General features: G+C 45.6%; 1 protein-coding gene across 3 annotated transcripts in view; it reads left to right on the forward strand.

Annotated features, from left to right (window-relative positions):
* LLGL2 (LLGL scribble cell polarity complex component 2) overlaps positions 1–18,037 on the forward strand; it is a 32,827-nt gene extending 14,790 nt beyond the window's left edge. For 2 of the 3 annotated variants that reach the window (XM_027749841.2, XM_027749845.1), the window contains 22 exons: positions 1,069–1,184; positions 1,847–2,005; positions 2,763–2,925; positions 3,105–3,237; positions 4,004–4,058; positions 4,252–4,406; positions 6,994–7,211; positions 7,717–7,784; positions 8,754–8,907; positions 9,006–9,110; positions 9,913–10,205; positions 10,464–10,617; positions 10,919–11,069; positions 11,759–11,875; positions 12,385–12,551; positions 13,195–13,459; positions 14,169–14,322; positions 15,352–15,389; positions 15,862–15,909; positions 16,443–16,485; positions 17,199–17,260; positions 17,664–18,037. In XM_027749841.2, coding sequence (XP_027605642.1) covers positions 1,069–1,184; positions 1,847–2,005; positions 2,763–2,925; positions 3,105–3,237; positions 4,004–4,058; positions 4,252–4,406; positions 6,994–7,211; positions 7,717–7,784; positions 8,754–8,907; positions 9,006–9,110; positions 9,913–10,205; positions 10,464–10,617; positions 10,919–11,069; positions 11,759–11,875; positions 12,385–12,551; positions 13,195–13,459; positions 14,169–14,322; positions 15,352–15,389; positions 15,862–15,909; positions 16,443–16,485; positions 17,199–17,260; positions 17,664–17,671 — 2,826 coding nt within the window. In that variant the 3' untranslated portion in view covers positions 17,672–18,037. The remainder of the gene's footprint in view (positions 1–1,068; positions 1,185–1,846; positions 2,006–2,762; positions 2,926–3,104; positions 3,238–4,003; positions 4,059–4,251; positions 4,407–6,993; positions 7,212–7,716; positions 7,785–8,753; positions 8,908–9,005; positions 9,111–9,912; positions 10,206–10,463; positions 10,618–10,918; positions 11,070–11,758; positions 11,876–12,384; positions 12,552–13,194; positions 13,460–14,168; positions 14,323–15,351; positions 15,390–15,861; positions 15,910–16,442; positions 16,486–17,198; positions 17,261–17,663) is intronic. The other variant, XM_039390327.1, reaches the window with a different exon arrangement.
* The last annotated feature ends 2,402 nt before the right edge of the window (positions 18,038–20,439 follow it).

Below are 20,439 nucleotides of genomic sequence, written 5' to 3' on the forward strand. Positions count from 1 at the left end.
TGTTAGTCATTTATCTCCAGCAACATAGTGGGAATGGTAATAAGGCCAGGATAGTTCAAGCAATCTGCTGCAGAAGCAAGGACTTCCTTTTCCTTTTTTTTTTCCTTTTTTTTTTTTCTTTTTGCAGCCTCTGTTTTTTCAGTAGGGCTGGGTGATCTTTCCTCTGCATGACAGACAGAACAGGAGCTGCTGCTGAGCTGATTTAATTATTTTCAGGAGTTCAAAACAGCACTGCTCCTTGCCTGCTGTTAAGTTTGTTGCCTTTGTGTTTGGGGGTATTGAATCTTGCTCCTGGGGATTGCTGAACAGTTATTGCCACAAACTAAAAATAGGAAAGCAGAATTTTCCAGTTGTCTGGTGACTGTCTGACCACTTTCCTTTCCCTTGACTGTCAGACTGGTGTCTTGGCCACAGACTTTGTTGCCTGATGCCCCCAGTATAGCACAAGTGGCCTTTTTATGAGAGGGATTTAGTTCTTGAGGCGGTTTTGGGTGTCTGTTTGCTTAACTAATGGTATAAACTGAAACTCCCATGGGGAGTGTTGCACCAGGTGTGGCTGCAGCAGGTAAAATGCTTCAATTTGAACATCCAGCCAGCAGGGCCGGGCTCATAAAAGGATTCTGACACAACCCTCCAGAATGAGGTTGGACACGAAGAATGTGAGGAGTGTGGTGTAGCAGACTGTGTCAGCCCCACCCAAAGCTGGGGTGTGTTCAGCAAACCTGTGCTGAGCCAGGAGGAGGTGAGATACAGCCTGTGGCTGCACTGCTGGGCTTTACAGCCCTGGCTGATCTTCTCCAGGAGCCTGAAGCCTTGCCATCCCCCTCAGTGATAACCTGTGCCTCTGCCCTGTATACCTGGGGTTTTAGCCTTTAGGCTACTTCTTGTCTGCCTCCACCCCCCAAATCCCATTGCTGCAAATGTTTATCCACTGCTGTAAAGAGCTGAGCCGGCTCCCCAGTCCTGTTTTAGCAGAGAATTACGAACAGCAGCAACTTTACTGCTAAATTCACTGTGTTATAGTTAATATTGTGATTCTGGAAAAAAGCATGTTGTGTGGTTTTTTAGTGCCAGCTGGTGACATTGCTGGATGACAACAGTTTGCATCTCTGGAGCCTGAAGCAGCACGGAGGAGCATCCGAGCTGCGGGAGGAGCATCGCTTCACCCTGAAGGGGCCACCAGGGTAAGCCACAAGAGGGGTTTTGAGCCAGTTTGGGGATAAGCAAGTAAGACAATTCTGCTATTTTGTAAGATAGAGTCTTTCCTGTTCTTAACAGCCTCTTACTCTGAATCCTTTGGAAGAGCATCCATGGAAACCAAACAGGAGTTGGCTAGGGCCTGGGAGACCAGCTTTTAAGAGTGTTGAACCAGTGTAAAGGGTGATATTTTTTAAAATACTGTGCATCCACTTCTGTGAGTATAGGAGCTGTTAAGGTTAGGTAAATCTAAGCACCTCTTAGGTCAGAGTTTAAAATACTGTTATGGTTTGAATTTCATTTGATTTTGCCAGTTTTAGGTGGACTACTTTCAGCTGCTTTAGGAACACTGAAGAGAGGGTTCTGTGAAAAGGTGTCTGGTTCTTTGTCCATGTGCTTGTCAAAGGTCTTCTGTCTTCGAGCTTGTTTTCCTCCTTCAAAAGAGCCATGCCTGGCTCAAAATCTCTGCCTATAGAACAAATGACACCTGTGAATGTGTGATTTTTGGGGTGTCCTGCACAGGGCCAGGAGCTGGACTTGGTGATCCTGATGGGTGCCTTCCAACTCAGCGTGTTCTACGATTCCACGACTCTCTGAAACGTCCGTGTCGAGTTGTTAGTTCTCTTAAATTCTGCATCTGCATCCCCAGGTCTCCACCGAGTGCCACCCAGATAACAGCTGTCCTTCCCCATTCCTCACGGGAAGTCCTGTACCTTGGCACGGAGAGCGGCAACATCTTCGTGGTGGAGCTTCCGTCGTTCCGGGTGCTGGAGGACAGGACCATCACCTCCGAGGCTGTGCTGCAGCGGTGAGCGAGCAGACAGGGCTGGGCAGGGGTGGAATCCCGTTAGCAGACACATCCTTTGTTCAAATGTCACCCGAGATTACCCTCTGGGGCCTCGCTGTTGTGTTAAGCGTTGTCCAGGTCCGCGTGACTCCTCCAAAAGAGACTTTGGGTCCTGCTGTGTTCAGTAACAGTTTCTGTCCTGCTCAACCCCATACTGTCACTGTGGAGGTCCAGCATGTGGGCAGTGATACAGGAGGCACTTGGGGTAAATCTGCAAACCCTGTGCCCTTGTGTTTACTTTTTAAAAAAAAAAAAAAGTTGATGTTTAGCTGCAGTTACCTGTTTATTTTTTCAACCACTGGCAGAACTACTGATGCTGCTTTCTCCAAATGAGGATTTTATCACTCTGGAGATTCAAGTGCTGCTGAAAACTGTCCTCCTTCATGTCTTTGTCTCCTACTGACATTTCCATCTTACCTTTATTCTGTAAGAGAATAGGGTGGTTGGTTCAGACTGTCTTTACGCTTCTGGGATCCAGACCTGGAATTCATTGTAAACCTTGGCCTTTCCCTGAAGAAAAGAGGACTGGGTGCATGTCCATGTGGCAGGCCTGGTGTGAGGGCTTACATTAGATTTTTCTGCTGCTTGAAGGATTTGTGGAAAGACTGCGCTTACCTGTTTGAACTTTTTGTTGCCTAATTTCTCATTCTTACACCTTTTAATACAGTCATTTTAGGTTGTGCCTGGAATCAGCTTTTCTTGGTTTTCTCTTCTGCAGGGTGCCAGAAGATAACTGTAACAGGAGATCGTGTGAATTGGTAGAAGCCCTTCGAGAACATCCTAAGAACCCTGACCAGATCCTGATTGGATACAGCAGGGGTTTGATTGTCCTCTGGGACCTGCAGAATAACAAAGTGACACACCATTTCCTGGGCAGCCAGGTATTAATTCAGTCCAGAGCCAGTTCAGCTGGGGAGAAAGGGCTCTCACCTCTCAGGGCACCCTGAAGACAAGTAGGTGCAGGGAGAGCCTGACAAAGCTGGTTTTTTAGTAAGAAAGAGTTGATTTTGAGGGGGTAACAGCTCTCTGGAGAGCAGTCATTGTATACCTTTCTTTTCAGCAACTGGAAAACCTCTACTGGCAGAGGGATGGCAGTAAATTCATTAGTTGTCACTACGATGGAAGTTACACCCAGTGGCCAGTATCCAGTGACAACAGGCAGCCGGAGCCTCTGGAAAACACTGTGCCTTATGGTCAGTAAGTGAGGTTTAATTGTAGCATACTTCTGTAAACTCAAACTAATTTTGTGCTTGTGTGGGATATTCAAGTCACATTCTCCCTAGTGTTTAATGGCAAAATGCAGAGCTGCCTTTTGAATGGGTCATGAACCTGAACTAAGAGATTTCAGTCCAGCTTTTTTCTTGGATTTGAAACTCGTTTACATTGTTGAAGTCTGTCCAGAACATGGAGAGCAAGTGTGTTGACAAAATTAGTGCCCCTTACGAAGAAAGGTGATGGTGATTCAGCTCATTGTTTCAGTGGGTGTCCTGTTCAGCAGGAGTTCCTTGGATCTTCTGTAATTAATAGTGAGCTGAGTGTATTTTTTGATGACCTGAGCAGTGATGAAATGAAGCCTCTGATTTGCTGAAACCCATCAAATGGGGATGACCTCATCTTTTCAAGCACAGAGAGGCTTCTAAAGCTCTATCACCTGTACATTAGTTTCAGGAATGGTTGTGTTTTCAACAATCCTTTCTAGTTAATCAGATTCTCCAGCAGCACTTCCATTCCCTGTTAGCCATCAGAGGCTTTCCCCGAGTCTAAGCTGTGTTTTGCTGTGGTCAGTGTGTCCCAGAAGACTTTTCTGATGTGGCTTGGTCTAGGGAGGTGATGCTGGTGCCTACTAATTCAGGTGGCTGCCCTTGACGTGGAGGGTGAGGTGACCTGGGTGAAGTAGAATAAGCAACTTCTTACGTAAAGATGCCCTTCTTGAATTACAGAAAATGTCTGTTCTCTTAGGTCCTTTTCCTTGCAAGGCCATCTCCAAGATTTACTGGCAGACAACAAAAAATGGGTGAGTTTGTGGTGTATCCCTTCACTCTCACATGTTTAAAGGCATTTAAAGGGGGTAGCACACAATGCCATAGCAGCCCTTCAGGGTAACATCATAAAAGCCTTTTGACAGAGTTTGACTTGCCTCATGTCTTGGAAGTTGTGCTCATTCCTCACTTCAGCACACCCCACTCTAATTTTCTCTTTCTCTTAAGGCTTCCTTACATTATATTCCAAGGAGGGATGCCCCGGGCGAGCTATGGAGACCGGCACAGTATCTCTGTTATCCATGGCAGCCAGCAAACAGCCTTTGACTTCACATCACGGGTGATAGACTTCTTTATAATCTTCAGTTCCGAGCCTACTGCAGGTATGTGAGGAAAGGGCATTACTGAGGAATTAGGGTGGCTGTGTAGGCATGTGGAAATCTGCCTGGTATAAATAGCATATGAAATGTGATAAGGAGGTCAGTTGTTTGGGGAGTTTCTGAGACTTTAACAGAGAATCACAGAATCGTTTAGGTTGGAAAAGACCCTTCAGATTGAATCCAGCTGTAAAAGATTTGCCATTTAAAGGTGAAGTGTAAAATACTGATATAAAGAACGAGCTATTTACAAATGCCATACATTCCTCAAAAAAAGAGAAGCTATTCAGCTATTCTATTAATGGGAGAAGATTTCTTAAGCTTATGTCTGTTTAAGCTGGACACTGGACATAACCAGGTCATGAAATGAGGATCTGAATATTGCTGTTTCAAAGAAAACACTTCAAAGAAAGCTAATAATTAAGACCAGAATTTACTCCCACTGAGACACTGTTTCTTTTAATTACTACCTGGATTTATGGCTGGAGCTCTGGGTAATAAATCAGCAAAGGGTGACATAAAACCAAGGGTCATTATATAGACAACTTAATTTCGTTACTACTGGTGAACATGAATGTAAACCATTTGAAAACTGAATAGCTTTCATTCCTCAGATTGTATGGAGCTTGTCAGATTCTTGCTTCTGTTGAAGATCTTTCTTCCCCTTATTTCCACAGTAACTGTAACATTCTTCTTTTTATAAGCATCCTCCAAGTGTGCAGAGCCTACAGCTCACACTGCCATTAAATTTGTTCAGTACCTCAGATTTAATACCTTTTTAGTGTTAAAAAATGAGACCCTTTTACTTTCTGTGAAATCGTTAGAGTTGTGATTCTCGATGACAGAACAAAAGTCTTAAAGATGAAAGAAGTCTGAGGTTTTTTTATGTAAGAGTTTGACTACTTAAAGTTCGGTTTCTGGATATGATTAGAAATCCTTTAGGATGAAGTAACTAAACTAACAGGCTCTATATTTATACTTCCCAAGGACTGAATTATCTCGTTAACACGAATTCTAGTGGGTTCAGACAGCAGCTGCTGCAGGAAGCTGAAGCTTTTGCACTTAGATGAGGAAGTTTTTTACAATAAAATGAGGTTTCTGTGGTTAACAAGCTTCCTTGTGGCTGATTGCCTAAGCTTAGTGGATCTACGTGGCTTGCCTTGTTTGCCCCTAAGCAAAGTCTTCCCTGCAATGGCAATACGAAGGTATTAATTGTATACCAAAGCCACTTAATTTAATAAGCACAAAGCTTGTGCACTGCAGCATGGTCAGAGCTGGTGACTTTCCACTACCCTGAATATGCTGTGGAAACAATTTTTAGAAGACTGGCCCTTCCTGTTTTCTTTTTTTTTTTTTTTTTTTTAAATTAGGTGGATGAGTGTATGGCAATCATGACAAATTCTAGTGTGCTTGCTACTTCAGCAACTTAAAATAGATTCTTGCCATAAGCAGTGAACTCAGACATGTGTCTTTGCAGGGAAAAAAATATTGTTAAAACCAAGTGCTTGTGGTTAACATTGACAGCAGCAGAGTGCAGGGCTGATCATGGATAGTGTAGTAGAGGTGTGATATTATTTATTTTGTTCAGAAGCCCTATGGGCGACTGCAAACAGAGGCACTTGGGGAAGCAAAGTAGAACTGAACAGAAAATATTTTTTCATGAAGAAACAAAACTAATTAGTGATGTGTTATGGCTGGGGCTAGTCAGAGCTTTACATCCACTCAGATTTCTGAGCTCTGTTAATTGTTACTGGTGTGAACTGATCTGTGGTTTTGGTTTTCCCCACCAGTTGCTGCTGTGGCTGTCTCAAGAACCTTACTGCAATAATGTCTTTGTAGACTGAATTTTTTTCTTCACTCAAGATTTTTCATTGTAACTAGAATTAAAATTCTTGTTTGCGTTAGATGTCATCAGTCAAGTTCCACTAACATGTTTCTTTTGTAATCATGCCTAATATACATAAGAATTATTAGCTGATATGCACACTCTTTAAAAAGAAAGTCCAGATGATGTGCCACAACATATGAGAAGCGGAGAAAATGAGAAGTAAGAGAGCTGAATTGTAAATACTTGTCAGCTCAGGCAGAGGAGCATTGTGCAGAACCCAAGGCATTAGCATGTTTAAGCAGCTTAGCCTGGATGGACTGTGGTCCTAACACAGCACTAAATGGGTCACTGCTGGGGTGTATGCATGTCTTTCCACCCAATGCTGTTGATTAGCTGTAAGTAAAGTCTTTGGAATTCTGGCTGTTACAATAACAAATATGAACTTGTGTTATTTAACCACGTGTGTTGATAACAGATTTTTTTTATCCTGCAGTGGAATCTGTCAGAGGTCACTCTGGCAGTCCCAGGAATGATGTAAAGAAACTTGAATTTGCAGTAAATCTGTTAGTGTCTTTAAATCCATTAATACTAGTGCCTTGATAGGCCCAGTTAAGCCTAAGCCCAGAGGAATTTAAGGTTTTTCCAGCAAAAAATGTTTATGTGGAGCTCTGTGATACCAGTTTTCAAAGAAGCCTCACAGGAAGTTTGTTCCTGTTAACGTTGGACGGCCAGTTTTGTGAGCCTCAGTAAATCCTGTTTCTGCAGAGTTTGATGACCCTTCTGCCATGGTGGTGCTGGCAGAAGAGGAGCTGGTGGTTATAGACTTGAAAACTGCAGGCTGGCCAGCAGTCCACCCTCCATACCTGGCTTCTCTGCACTGCTCAGCCATCACCTGCTCACACCACGTCTCCAACATCCCACTGAAGCTGTGGGAGCGGATCATCAGCGCTGGGAGCAAGCAGAACATCCACTACTCCAGTATGGTATGGCAGCTTTAATGTGTTCCCAGGGGTGTTCCCATGTGTTTAAGACCAGCAGGGCTGCCCAGAGTGTGGGTGGTCTGTGCTGCTGACGGGCTGTGGAGGGATGAGTCCCACCAGACGCTGTCCTGCCTCTTAATAGGGTCGAGAGAGGCTTTTTCCCAGAGCACCACCAATACAGTGACTCACTCTGGGGAATTAAAATGTGTTATTTTTTTAAGCTTTGACAAGCCAGAGGGAAAGTCTGAGTGTTCCCAGCTGTCAGTGGTATCAAAGTTCTCGTGTAAAAGCATGAAGCTTTTGGCACAGCTTCTTGAGGAGATGTGTGGAGCGTCTTCTAAAAAGCACAGTTGGTGTCAGAACGGGAGCATCTAGTCCAAACAAAAGCTAACAGCGTGGACTGTTTCACTGCCACTTGCACTGAAGTTCATGTTCTCCTGCTGACTTTATATTCTTTTCACACTGTCACTGCCTAGGGAGTCACAATCTTCTCTTAATGTGTTTGTAGCCGTGGCCGATTGATGGTGGCACCAACATAGCTCCAGATCCTCCGCAGAGGGACTTGCTGCTGACAGGGTATGTACTGCACTGATAACAACCAAGGAGCCCTTTCCAGTTTCAGTTCCCCCTTTTGAACTAACTGAGGCTTTCCCATGAGATTAAAGTCTGCTCATCTTGTAGGGAGAAGGCTGCAGCTTTACAGTGCAGCTTCCAAAAGCTGTGCTGCTGCCTCTGTAAAGCCAACTGATTCTGCTGCTTCTGACACGTTGTGATGTCCACAGATAACCAAGAAATCTGGCTGATTTGTAGTTTTGATGTGTTATCCATTCTCCTCTCAAACAACATAGGGGTGCAAGCAGTAATCCAAACTGCTTCAAAGGGAGCAGTGTAAAAGTGGAGCTTAATCTTGAAGGTTTTGAAGCATTTTCCCCACTACTTCACACTGCCCTGAGTCTCAAAGTAGAGGTTAGCTTGGGCTCTTCTCTGCTTTGATCAGCATGAACAGACCTAGCTAAGAGGTGGAAGTAGCTATCAAGAGGTGGTCTCATTGCATAAAAATGTATAATTTTCTTTGAAAAGCACTTCTGAGAGTTTCAGTGGGCTGTTCCTCAGACTTCAATCTTGATGGAGCATGTTAGAAGCTCCTACCTTGTGTTGGAAGACTGTTGCCAGTTTTCACCTGGAGAACTAAGATTAAAGCTTGATTTTGTGTTCCTCAATTTTAATTTTTCCCCGCTGTCCCCAAACAGCATTTTTGTCAGGATGAATTGTTCCTTCCATATGCTACACTATTTTCCTTTTCCATGTTTTCTTTGGCATAATCTTAAATTGTACAGTGGTGTCAGATCACTGAGAACAAACTGGATTAAAAAAACCCAACAACGTAAAACAAAGCAAAACCCACCAAAAAACCCAAGAAGTCAAAAACCTTTCTCTTTGTAGCTTGTTCCTCAGCGTGGTTTGTTTCTTTGGTTGTTTTCCCCCTCTGTTTTGCCATCCATGTGCTGTTCTCCTGTGTGATGTGTTTCTGTAACCCCCCCACAGGCATGAAGATGGCACGGTGCGGTTTTGGGATGCATCTGGTGTCTGCTTACACCTCCTTTACAAGCTGAGCACAGTGAGAGTGTTTCTCACAGATGCTGATCCCAATGACAACATGAACACCCTGGGTGAGGATGAGTGGCCTCCACTTCGCAAGGTGAGAGAGGATGTTGCTTTTAGAAGCTTTCTGGAAACCTGAGGATTTCTGATTCTTGTCCCAGTTAAAGATCAGCCACTCTCTATTCTCTCACTTAGGTTGGTACCTTCGACCCTTACAGTGATGATCCAAGACTTGGGATCCAGAAGATCTACCTGTGTAAATACAGTGGATACTTGGCTGTAGCTGGTACAGCAGGACAGGTATTGGAATGCAAACAGTCATTGTGAATCTTGCCTGTAGTGTGGGTTGTCACAGTGCAACCTGGAGAGATGTTAAAATTTAAAATGCTCATTTCTCTAGTGGTAAATTGATCTGTTTTCTGGGAATTTCATGGTGCTCTGCTCTGGTGAGACCCCACCTGGAGCACTGCATGCAGCTCTGGGGTCTCCAGCACAGGAAGGACACTCACCCTTCAGAGGAGGCCACCGAGTTGATTAGGGGGATGGAGCACCTCTGCTGTGAGGAAAGGCTGAGAGAGTTGAGTTTGTTCAGCCTGGAAAAGAGAAGGCTTTGGGATGACTCATCTGCAGCCTTCCAGTACCTGAAAGGAGCCGACAGGAAAGATGAAGAAGGGCTTTATACAAGAGCATGTGGTGACAGGACAAGGGGAAATGGCTTCAACCTGAAAAAGAGTATGTTTAGATTAGATATTATATAGGAAGAAATTCTTTACTTGAAGGTGGTGAGGCAATGGAACAGGTTACCTGGAGAAGCTGTGGATGCCCCATCCCTGAAAGTGTTCAAGACCAGGTTGGATGGAGCTCTGAGCAACCTGGTCTGGTTCTCTGTCCATGGAAGGGGGGTGAGATGATCTTTAAGATCCCTTCCAACCCAAACCATTCTGTGATTTCTGCTTTCTCTAACTGGTATTTGAGGCATTATCTAATGTTGCTTATCTGCCCTGAGAGATGCTGTAGTTGTGCAGCTGCAGGGAAGGCCTGCAGCTTGGAGGACTTGCCTACATATCGAAAGTTGTAGCAAAGGTTGTCCTCTTCCTTTCAGGTACTGGTGATGGAACTGAATGATGAAGATGCAGAACATGTGGTGGACCATGCTGAAGCAGATCTCCTGCAGGACCAAGAGGGCTATCGGTGGAAAGGTCACGAGAAACTAAAAACTCGAGACGGACCTGTTCGATTTGAAGCCGGTTTTCAGCCTTTTGTCCTTGTCCAGTGTCAGCCACCAGCTGTGGTCACCTCATTGGCCCTGCACTCTGAGTGGAAGCTTGTGGCCTTTGGTACCAGCCATGGCTTTGGGCTTTTTGACCATCAGCAGAAGCGACTGGTCTTTGTCAAGTAAGTGCCATCTTTCCAGGAAGTCTGTAGTAATCCTTTGTTAATGATGTCCTGGAGTTACTAACAAAGGAAGCTGTGATAAGCAATTTCTTAAGAGCAGTCACTGTAGCAAGAAGCCCTGCCTTGTTGGATTCCATCCTTGAAGATCTTGAAGGATATATAAGGGTGTTCTGACATTTGCGTGTGTCCTGTTGGCCTCTTGGGAGTGATTGCCCCGTAACAGAAAGTGACCACGTGCCTACCGTCTCCCTCTTCCAGGTGTACCCTGCATCCCAGTGACCAGTTGGCCTTAGAAGGCCCACTGTCCCGGGTGAAGTCCTTGAAGAAGTCCCTCCGTCAGTCGTTCAGGCGGATCAGAAGGAGCCGCGTGTCCAGTAGGAAGCGGCGAGGAGGTAGTGGAAGTGCCTCAGAGGTGAGGGGTTCACCTTTTTGGGGTCCTGTCTGTTTACATCTTGGAGCATGCAGAGTCCTAATGAGACTGCCTAGAGCAGGAGGTGGTTTGCAGCCCTACTATCGAATCAGTAGCTATTGGCATAGGGGGGAAATGGCAGTTTCTGATGCTGCTCTCTGTAAGATAAAGCAGTCACGTTTTTAGCGATCAGTTCAGAAGACGAGTTCACTGGTATGACAGTGCTGTCCCTTTCTGTTGCTGCTGCTTTCTTCCCCCTGCTGTGTCTGTCCCTGACTGACAATATGTGTATATATCTTTGAAGGTGCAAGAAGCAAATGCCAAATTTGACCAGGACACATTGCAGGAAATGGAACTGGCTCCCGTCCAGCGGAAGATCGAAGCCCGGTCGGCAGAAGACTCTTTCACTGGCTTTGTGCGAACCTTGTATTTTGCTGATACCTTCTTGAGAGACAGTGAGTACAAAAAGCGTCTCTCTCTTCTTCCAAATGTTGTTTGTTTTTTTTTTTAACTTCTTCTGCCAAGGAGTGTGTTAGGATTTACTGCCAGCAAAACTCGGCACCCCCTGTGTCCTACTTTGTGCCGTGCTGAAAAGCTAATATAGAACAAGAGCATATGTTGTCGTGCAGAATTGTTATGTAGCCATTCTGGCTGCTGGCTAATGCCAGGCAAGTGGTAGTTCATCTTTGGATGAAACCTTTATGTGTGGTTTTCAAATGTACTGGAATGGCATCTGGCATTTTAGATTCAGTTTTGCCTTCTCTCATTACTCTGAAGTTCAGTCCTGTCCCCAGCAGAGCCTTTTGGTGGCTGGTTGTGCATCAGAGCCCAAACTGATGTGTTACACAAGTTTACTCTGCTCACGTGTGATATTAATATGTGAAAAATGGATGCAGCAATTGTGGTGGTTCATGGAAGCAGCACTCTTTCCTTTGCTCACATGCCGTGTCCTTTTTCAGGGCTGCTGGTGGACATGTGTTGGGAAAAGAAGTGCTAAGAACCCGTAGTTTCCTTGGCAAGTCTGCCCTAATAATAAAGATATTTAGAATGTAAACAGAGGGGGAGGATGTGTATAGCTGGGGACAGCAGTTATCCAGGGATGTCACAGGTGGTGTCTTGCTCATGGGCCTTTTTGTTGCTCCAGGCTCCCGCCACTGCCCGTCCCTGTGGGCTGGCACCAACGGAGGGACCGTCTACGCCTTCTGTTTACGTGTTCCCCCAGCAGAGAGGAGGATGGATGAGCCTGTCAGGGCAGAGCAGGGTAAGTGTCCCTTGGGAAAGCACGGCTCTAATGGATCTGAGCCATCACTCACAGGAGTTACGTACAGAAAAGCTCAATTATTGCTGTTTATCAGTGAGAGTGGAGCCAAGTGTGGCAGTGTCTGAGCTAAGCAGTGCTCACTCTAGTGAATGAACTGGAGAGGGGAGTGAGTTCCAGCACTGCTTGACATTCCTCAGCCTCATTTCCTACTCACTTCAGAAATCTAAATTTGCGTCAGCTGTCACTGAAATCTGCCATCAAGCCTCAGTGCACGTCCTTTATTCTGACAGCTGGACCTGTTGTCTTTATGTAACAATAGTTTCTGTTTAACACAAAACAGTCCAGTTTGAATGCCCTTTAAGTACTAAATCTTTTTAGGCAGCATTTTTATAATCACAGTATGTAGGTCTCCAACCCTGAGAGGAAGTGAGCGAGTTTCTAACAGTGTCTCTGACTAGACTCCTGTTTGTTTTTTCTGTTTGTTTTCCCTCCTTATCTTGCCTGTCTAGCCAAAGAGATTCAGCTGATGCACAGGGCTCCTGTTGTGGGGATACTTGTCTTGGATGGACGCAGCACTCCCCTCCCAGAACCTCTAGAAGTAGCACATGACCTTTCCAAGAGTCCTGATATGCAAGGCAGCCATCAGCTGCTGGTGGTATCTGAAGAGCAATTTAAGGTAGGTATCACCTATTGAGGAAAGGAGGTGCATGTGGACCGTGCATGACATCTGCTAAAGCCCTGGGCAGAGAACTCTTGGGAGTGCTTATTCTTGTGTCCTCAATAACAGCCCTGGGACAGCACTTCTGTTTGGTGCAGTCCATAAATCAGGTGTCTGCTGGAAAACTGGGTACTCAGCACATGCTGAACATAGAAATTTTATGCCTGTATTACACTATGGTCTTTGGACAAGGCTGCTTCTGCTTTCAGGGAAGAGCTTTTGCTGTGGTTTTTGCAGAAGCAGGAATCAGTAGGTATTTCTCTGAAGTAGCTGAAAAGCTTCTTGTTTTGCACACTAACTAGTCAAACCCCGTTCTCTTTCTGTAATAGTTTGTAGCCAAATATGGAGGGGTTTTGAAAAAATAGGGGAGAAGCACAGTGTGCAGCCTGAGGGGTAAAACTGATATCAGAACAGAAACAGGTTCTCACACTGACTGTGGCTGATTCCTTCTTGTCCCATGAGCAGGGGGGTGACTCGTGTTACACCTCTCTGTATTCACTGTGAATGAAAACGTTGTTCAGGGGGGGAGCAGCAATGTCCTGGGGAGCTGCTGCTGCCTTTGTGCAGGGAGGAGGTGTCAGTGTCTTGTTTCTGTTGACAGGTATTCACCTTACCCAAGGTCAGCTCCAAACTGAAGCTCAAGCTGACAGCCCTGGAGGGCTGTAGGGTACGAAAGGTGACAGTTGCAAACTTTGGCAGCTGCAAGACCGACGATTACAGCGAGAATGACCTGGCTGTCCTGACTAACCTGGGAGACATTCAGATCATCTCGCTGCCCTTCCTCAAGTTACAGATCCGCTACCCCTGCATCCGCAAGGAGGATGTGAGTGGCATTGCGTCCTGTGTCTTCACCAAGTATGGCCAAGGTGAGGTGGGCTTCTCCCAAACCATCTACCTCTGTCGTGTGTTTGAGACAATGGAAAAGGGCTTAGTGTTTAGTGTACACATGTAAATATTTCATAAATGCGTCCATCTTGTGTTTCAAGATGTCCATCAGCTGTTACTGTTGGCCAGTAGCAGTTGCCAACAGGTACAGACACATGAATAAACAGGAGCAGAAGTGAGTTTATTCCATTACTGTTAATGGATATGGTGGTTTTCAGCTAACAGGTTGGATGTGCTGCATAGGTACCTTCCACCTGGCTACCCTCCCCTTTTCTGGAGTGAAGGGAACAGCTCTCTAAGCAGCAAGCACTGGATAAATGGCTGCATTATGCCTCCTATACATGTCTGTGGCTTAAAAATTCACACTGCAAGACTGCAATCCAGCATCCTGTGGCTGCTGAAGATGGATCACTGCTCTTCAGTTGACTTTTTACGTCTTTCTGTGCTGTTTTTCTTAAGTGTCCACAGGACTGTACAGTTCTCTCTCAGCATAATCTTAAATTGCACAGTCTCTAGGTCCTTGGGGTAATATCTTCCTCAGTGATCCCTCCTTGTTTAGATAGGAGGAAGTGCAAACCCTTTGTGCCAAGCATAGAGCATGCCTAGATCTGTTTTTTTTTGGATCACCTTTAGATCTATAACTGTGTTCTTGGGGTTGAGAATTGCTTATACGCTCCCAATCATCTGCAGGTTTCTATCTGATCTCGCCGTCGGAGTTTGAGAGGTTTTCCCTCTCCACCAAATGGTTGGTGGAGCCCCGGTGCATCGTGGACATGCCAGAAGTGACAACCAACAATCATGTGCACAACAAGTCTGGTGTGGAGAATGCTGTGAGGAAATCCAGGTAAAATCTGGAAATGTAACCTTCTTCTCCCTGATGGTTTTCCCACCTGGAGTACATCTCACCGTGGATATTGTGGGCAGTTTTGGGCACCGCAGTATAAGAAAGATATGAAGCCATTGGAGAGCATCCAAAGGAGGGCAGTGGGGATGGGGAAGGGCCTTGAGGGGGAGCTGTGTGAGGAGCAGCTGAGGGCACTTGGTGTGTTCAGCTGGAGAAGAGGAGACTGAGGGAAGACCTCACTGCAGTTACAGCTTCCTTGTGAGGGGAAGAGGAGGAGCAGGCACTGAGCTCTGCTCTGTGGGGACCAGGGACAGGACCAAGGGAATGGCCTGAAGTTGTGTCAGGGGAGGTTTAGGTTGAATATTAAAAAGAGGTTCTTTCCCCAGAGGGTGGTTGGGCACTGACCAGGCTCCCCAGGGCAGTGGTCACAGCACCAAGGCTGCCAGAGCTCCAGGAGTGTTTGGATGTTCCTCTGGGGCACAGGGTGTGACTGTTGGGGATGATGGGCCTGTGCAGGGTGAAGAGTTGGACTCGATGATCCTTGTGGGTCCCTTCCAACTCAGCACATTCTGTGGTTTGCTAGGACAAAACAAGGAAGCATTTGAATTTGTATCCCTAAGCTGGAGTCACAAACCTAAAGCAAGCTCTGGCTTGCTTTGCTCGTTCCCAAATGCTGTGTCTGACACGTGGCTCTCACTTCAGGGGCTCTGTGTTACTGGTGAGGCTGAGCTGTCGCTCTGTGAAGGGAAATCCAGTGTTCCTCCTCTCCCCTTGGAACATTAGCAAGTAATAGCAGATCTGAAACTTGTGGAGATCCTTACAGGAATTTTATTCTGAAAGTTTAGCAATGTTCTGTGGTGCCTGCAGACTTCTGCATCACCAGCATGTGGTGAAGCCCTTCCTACATTCAGCAAACTATTTAGTTGATGTGCACTGGAGCTTCTTGCAGCTGCCAAGAGTGTACAGGAATTCTCTGCACCCCTGTGCCTCACTGTCAGTGATTGTTTTCTGCTTCCTTTCCTTTTTTAGGGGACCAGGAAAGAGTCCGTGTGACTACGGAGAAGATGGTAAGCAAAAAACTTAATTGTACTAAAGGTAGCATGGTGATGTGTAACCCCTGAAACATCTTTCCTATTGCTACAGCTGATATTTTTATACCTAAGACAGGGGAAAGTAAGGAGGGATGTGAGGGGAAACTGGACACAGTAGTTGATAGCTCTGAAGTGATTGCATGTGGCAAGGTTACCTTAAAGGATAGAACAGAGTTTTTGCTGGAGGGAAGAGGCATTTGGGAGGGTAAGGTCTGAAGTTAATCATGAAATCTTCTGTTATCCAAAATAGTATTGCTGGAAAATACAGTTCAGCATGTGAGAGACTTCAAGGATTAGTTGTGAAGCATTCAGGAAAGTCAAAAGATACTTAAAAGGGGGGAAAGAAATCCAGTTCCATTGTGGGTTTCCAAAATTGCATTTATTTCACAAAAAGGGGGAGGAAATATTGTTAGCTAAAAGCTTTTTTTCCTACTCTTTTTTTTTTCAGAAAGGAAGTCTGGGAGGCTGATGGAACATGCCTTACTCAATGATGAAAGTGAGTGAGATAAAGTCTTGCTACTGAGAGGGCAGGTGCCTTTCTGTGTGGGAAAAGAAGAAAGCTGCTGGGAATTTTATGGGTTCCAGTACTCAGTTCCAAGGGATCTGCAATTACTGGTAGAAATGCTGGATTTTCTTGAGTCCTGGAAATGGGGGGTTGGACAGATAGCCATGCCCTCAGGCAGGGGTTGTTCCACAGAGCCGAATTCCCTGCTGAGATAAGAGCAGGATCTTTATTTACAATAGGACTTCTGTAAAATGACAGCTGGAACAGACAGTTCCTTTGGGGCTCTGGTACAGAGGGACTGGCAATATTTCCTCTGGCAAATGATCCCTTCAGTCCTGTGTGCCAGCTTGTCCAGTACAAACCTGGTGCAGCTGAAGAGGCAGTGATGGTACAGGGTCTGACCTCTGTGTTGTGGCAGGCAGGATTTGGAGGCTGTTCAGTGGGGAGGTGGAATGTGGTCAGGCTGCTGCCTGGAAGCAGATCCTCACTGGTTTGGCTCACTGCTTTAACCCTCTGCTTTCCAGAAGTGCTGAAGGAGATCCAGAGTACTCTGGAGGGGGGCAGAGGGTGAGTATCAAACAGCTTCTGTTCCTAATGGCTGGGGCTGGCAAGGGATGGCAATTGGAACTGAAAACAGGGGGATGCCCAGTGTGGTGACAGGGATCCTTTTGCTGGAACCTGGACACGTGTGTGTCCCCCAAGCTACCAAAGGGCAATAATGAGAGGCAGGTTCTCTTTCACATGCTGTCCCTTGACGTTTTTTTATGAATAATGCTTTGTCTCTTTCTCTCCGAAAAGCAGGAGAGATCACATTCCCACATCCCAAAGGAACAGGAGTCTGAGTATTCGCATACAGGTTTCTATTTGTGATCTAAGGGCAGGCCACACGGGCTTAGTTGGTCAAGGATGGGACTCTGGAGTTTTAATCCTGGCTTGACACTGTCACTTGGATGTGTTCAGTGCCTCTGCTCCCATTCTGTCTGTACAATAGAGCTGAGCTACCACCATGGGTGCGGGGCTTTGTCTTACCTCCCTGGAACACTGATGTTCAGGTGACAGGGGGCTACCAAGTGTACACAAAGGACTACTGTCTGCAACGGATGCAGGAGGCTTGGTGGGATTGGTAACTGCTGGTGTGTGAGGATCAGTGACTGCCTGACCTGCTCTGCTCTGCACACTTCCTCTGGACACTACCTCATCCTGGTCTTCTGTCAGCATCTGGGAGTGGATGGGATGAGACTGCATTGCAATAAGGAAATCTTTTTCTTGTGTCATTGCAGGAGCTATGCAGAAAGAAATTCGGCAAGAAGTCCGTTAGGACATGGACTAAGTAATGGAGGAGGTAGGTGAGGCTAAAGATATTTGGGGCCCAGTGAAGTAGCCAGAGGAAGCAGAAAGCAGAATGAAATTTCTGTGTAAGATTCAGCTTATTTAAATGCTTTGCAACAGTGCAGAAATCTGACCTGAATTTTCAGGATGGGAAAATTGCTGAGTGGGTGAGTGGTGTATGAGCACTGTTCAGCTCCTTATGTGCCACACAAGTAAATGTGCTGCCTCAGTGTTAAAGGAAGAGCTGAAAATCCTTTGAAGGCTCCTGCCTGACTCTTAACCACAAAGCGAGCTGGCGAGGCAGCCAGAGCTCACAGCAACAACCTGAGTGTACCAACTCATGAGCTCTCGTTAGCTTTCACCTTTTGGGTTGTTTGTTTTTTTTTTAATGGCTTTTGCTTTCTTTCATCCTGAAGCAGATTGACCAGAATTCATCAAGGACTTCCCGGCATTGGATTGAGTGCCATAACACTACTGATTGGGCAAACCGTCCCTGGGGAGAAGGCACCAGTGCTCCCAGTGTCACAGGCTGGTGAGAGCTGCAGCTTGGCATGACTGTGCCTTGCTGCCTCTGCCTCCCCTCTAGTGCCTCTTTAGAGACCTCTCCTCGTGGAGCCCGCCTTGCATTAGGACAGAAGTGGATCGCCAGGTCTGATGCACCACAAGCCTCTGAGTACATCTAACATTCAAATGTTTGCACATTTCTCTTTTCTACTGGGCTGGGTTTTAAATTATAAATGTTTTACTGCCCTGGTGCAGGATTTTAATAAACGCACACTGTTACCTCCAACTTGGTTTAAAATTATTTGTTTTTTTGTACAATTTTTTAAAAATCTTATGGGTATTTCAGTTTTAACGGAAACATTTAGAAATCTACTTTTTAAAGAAAACATTAAATAATATATGCTAGATTCCTGTGACTGCTGTTTGTGGTATCTGAATGAGTAATTTTGGGGTTTGTTTGTTATGGTACTGTTAACTGGCTTTATGGATTTGGGTAGAATCTATTTTTGTAGCCATTCAAATTGGAGGAGAACTAATGGAACTTGATTTTTTTGTTTCAACACTACGTTGCTCTTTTTTTTTTTTGGAAATAAAACTCTGAATTCCCTTTTGTGATCCTTGTCTGCTCTCATATCTGTTCTTCCCTTCAGCAGCTGCTTTCACACTGGCCACAGGCTCCTGGCCACATATCCCTTGGAGGAGGTGGAGCTGTCCCTCTCTGAGCTGAGAGGCACAGAGCACCCCTGGAGGTGAAGCAAGGTGCTGGGTTGGAGAAGATGCATGTGGCGAGCAAAGTGATTGTATCACCGTCCTGCAATCCATATGGGATTGGGGATGGTGCCAGGAAAGGGCACTGGCTCAGATGATAGTCCCTGGAAGGTCATTGCTGGTTTGTCCTGAAATAACGTGGGTGATAAAACGCTGAAGGGAGACACAGTTGATCTGGCAGTGCTGCTGTGCTGTCTGCCAGTGGGTTTTGAATGGAAGCTGGTGAAACTCTGCATAGAGCAGGTAGCTACTCTTTAAAATTTTGGTTCCTTTGTCCCTGACCACTCTCCTCTTTTCCAGCTAAGAAAAAGACCAGAATATTCTCAGATTTCTCTCCTGTAACTTGCTTGTAGCACCATGAGACCCAGTACGGAAGAACTAAATCCCCCCAGACTGGGTGCTGAGCTGCCATCCCTTGGCATGCTTTGGAAACCTCTCCTTAGAAGCCCTCTTGTGTCAGGATCTATCTTGATCTTCCTGAGCAAGGCTGAGGGATCCTTTCTTTCCTGCAGTGATAGGGTGGCACTTTCTATTCTGCAGAAGAAAATGGTTGCAGAGTTGCTGTTGTTCAGCTTGTGTTTCAGTCACCCTTCCTTCTAGAAGTGTTAACATCTCCTTTGAGACCTAATTTATTGCTAATGAGGTTTTAGAGAGCCCTCTCTCCTCCTCAGTTTCTATTTCCTAACTAGCTTTCATTTCCTTATTTCTATTAGCTTTGTTATTTCCTTGTCTCTATTGCTGCAGGACTGAGGCTGACAGAGAAGTGGCCTGCTGTTTCCACCTCTTGTGCCAGGCACTGATGCAGCAAATTTACAGGAAATTCTAGTTCAATCAGCAGCTTCTGAGCTGGTGTGATCTTGTGCATGTGCCTCATCCTGGTGCCCCCAGCTGCTGCTTTCTGCTCCTTACAGATGGACTGATTCTAATGCCTTTTCTGAGTATTTATTTATTGGCAGGATGGAGGGAAGACATGTGGCAGTCCTGCTCAGAAAGGGCAAGAAGGAATTTATAGCTTCTCCCTACTTTCACTGGCATAACTTGAAAAATCCAGTAGGTCCACTAAAAGAGTGAGACAAGTCACAAAAATGCTATCATTTGTACACCTTAAAGGGCATTTAGATTTTTAAACCAACAGCAATAAAAATGAATACAGACTTCTTGTTACTTTCCTCAAAGCACAAGCCAGACTACTAATAGGATCCAGTAGTTTAGGATGTGTGCTGATATATGGCAGATCTTTTTCTAGCAATGCTTTGGAACTGAAGGATTCACTGGAATAAGCTCCCTGACTTATTGTTGTGAGCAGAGACATTAAGAGTCCTTTTAGAGCTGCTATGCCTAAAATACAGGAGAAATAGCAAAGAGGCAAAGCAGGGGAAGAGTGGAACTCATGTGCTGTGCTTTCAGTTGTATTCTGAGCTGAGCAGGAGAGGATGGAAAGCCTTGTGACAGTCAGAACTGGGGGCTATTTTTTGTGCTGTCAGAAAACCAGTAGCAAGTAAAATAGGTGATGGGATGAGATGCTCATGAAGAATGGAGTCTTCAATGAATGTCTGTAAGAAGCTTTTGAATGTAATGGGAAAAAAAATCCCTCTGCATCTCTCCTTTTCAGGAATTGCCTTCTGAGCCTGTGGTTACCCTTACCCTGCCTGTCAGCTGACACAAATAATAACAGCCTGTTTCTGATCAGAGGATTCAGCTGCTGCCAAACTCCTCGAGTTTTGTGCCTACCTCTACCTTTCACTTGAACTCTGTGTCTGGGATCTGATGGAAGTTTGTTAGCTCTCTCCAAGAGCTAATGCTTAATGCTTGGAGGCACTCCGAGGGCTCGTTGGCCCTTATTAAGGTTATTGCCAGTCAGGCTTTGGCAGTGCTCCCCCCCTTCTGCTTTGTGCAGCCTCACTGGGCTCTGGCACTGGG

The sequence above is a fragment of the Pipra filicauda genome, unplaced genomic scaffold (genome assembly GCF_003945595.2).
Source record: "Pipra filicauda isolate LSUMZ 115617 unplaced genomic scaffold, ASM394559v2 scaffold80_size11013439_pilon, whole genome shotgun sequence".
NCBI lineage: Eukaryota > Metazoa > Chordata > Aves > Passeriformes > Pipridae > Pipra > Pipra filicauda.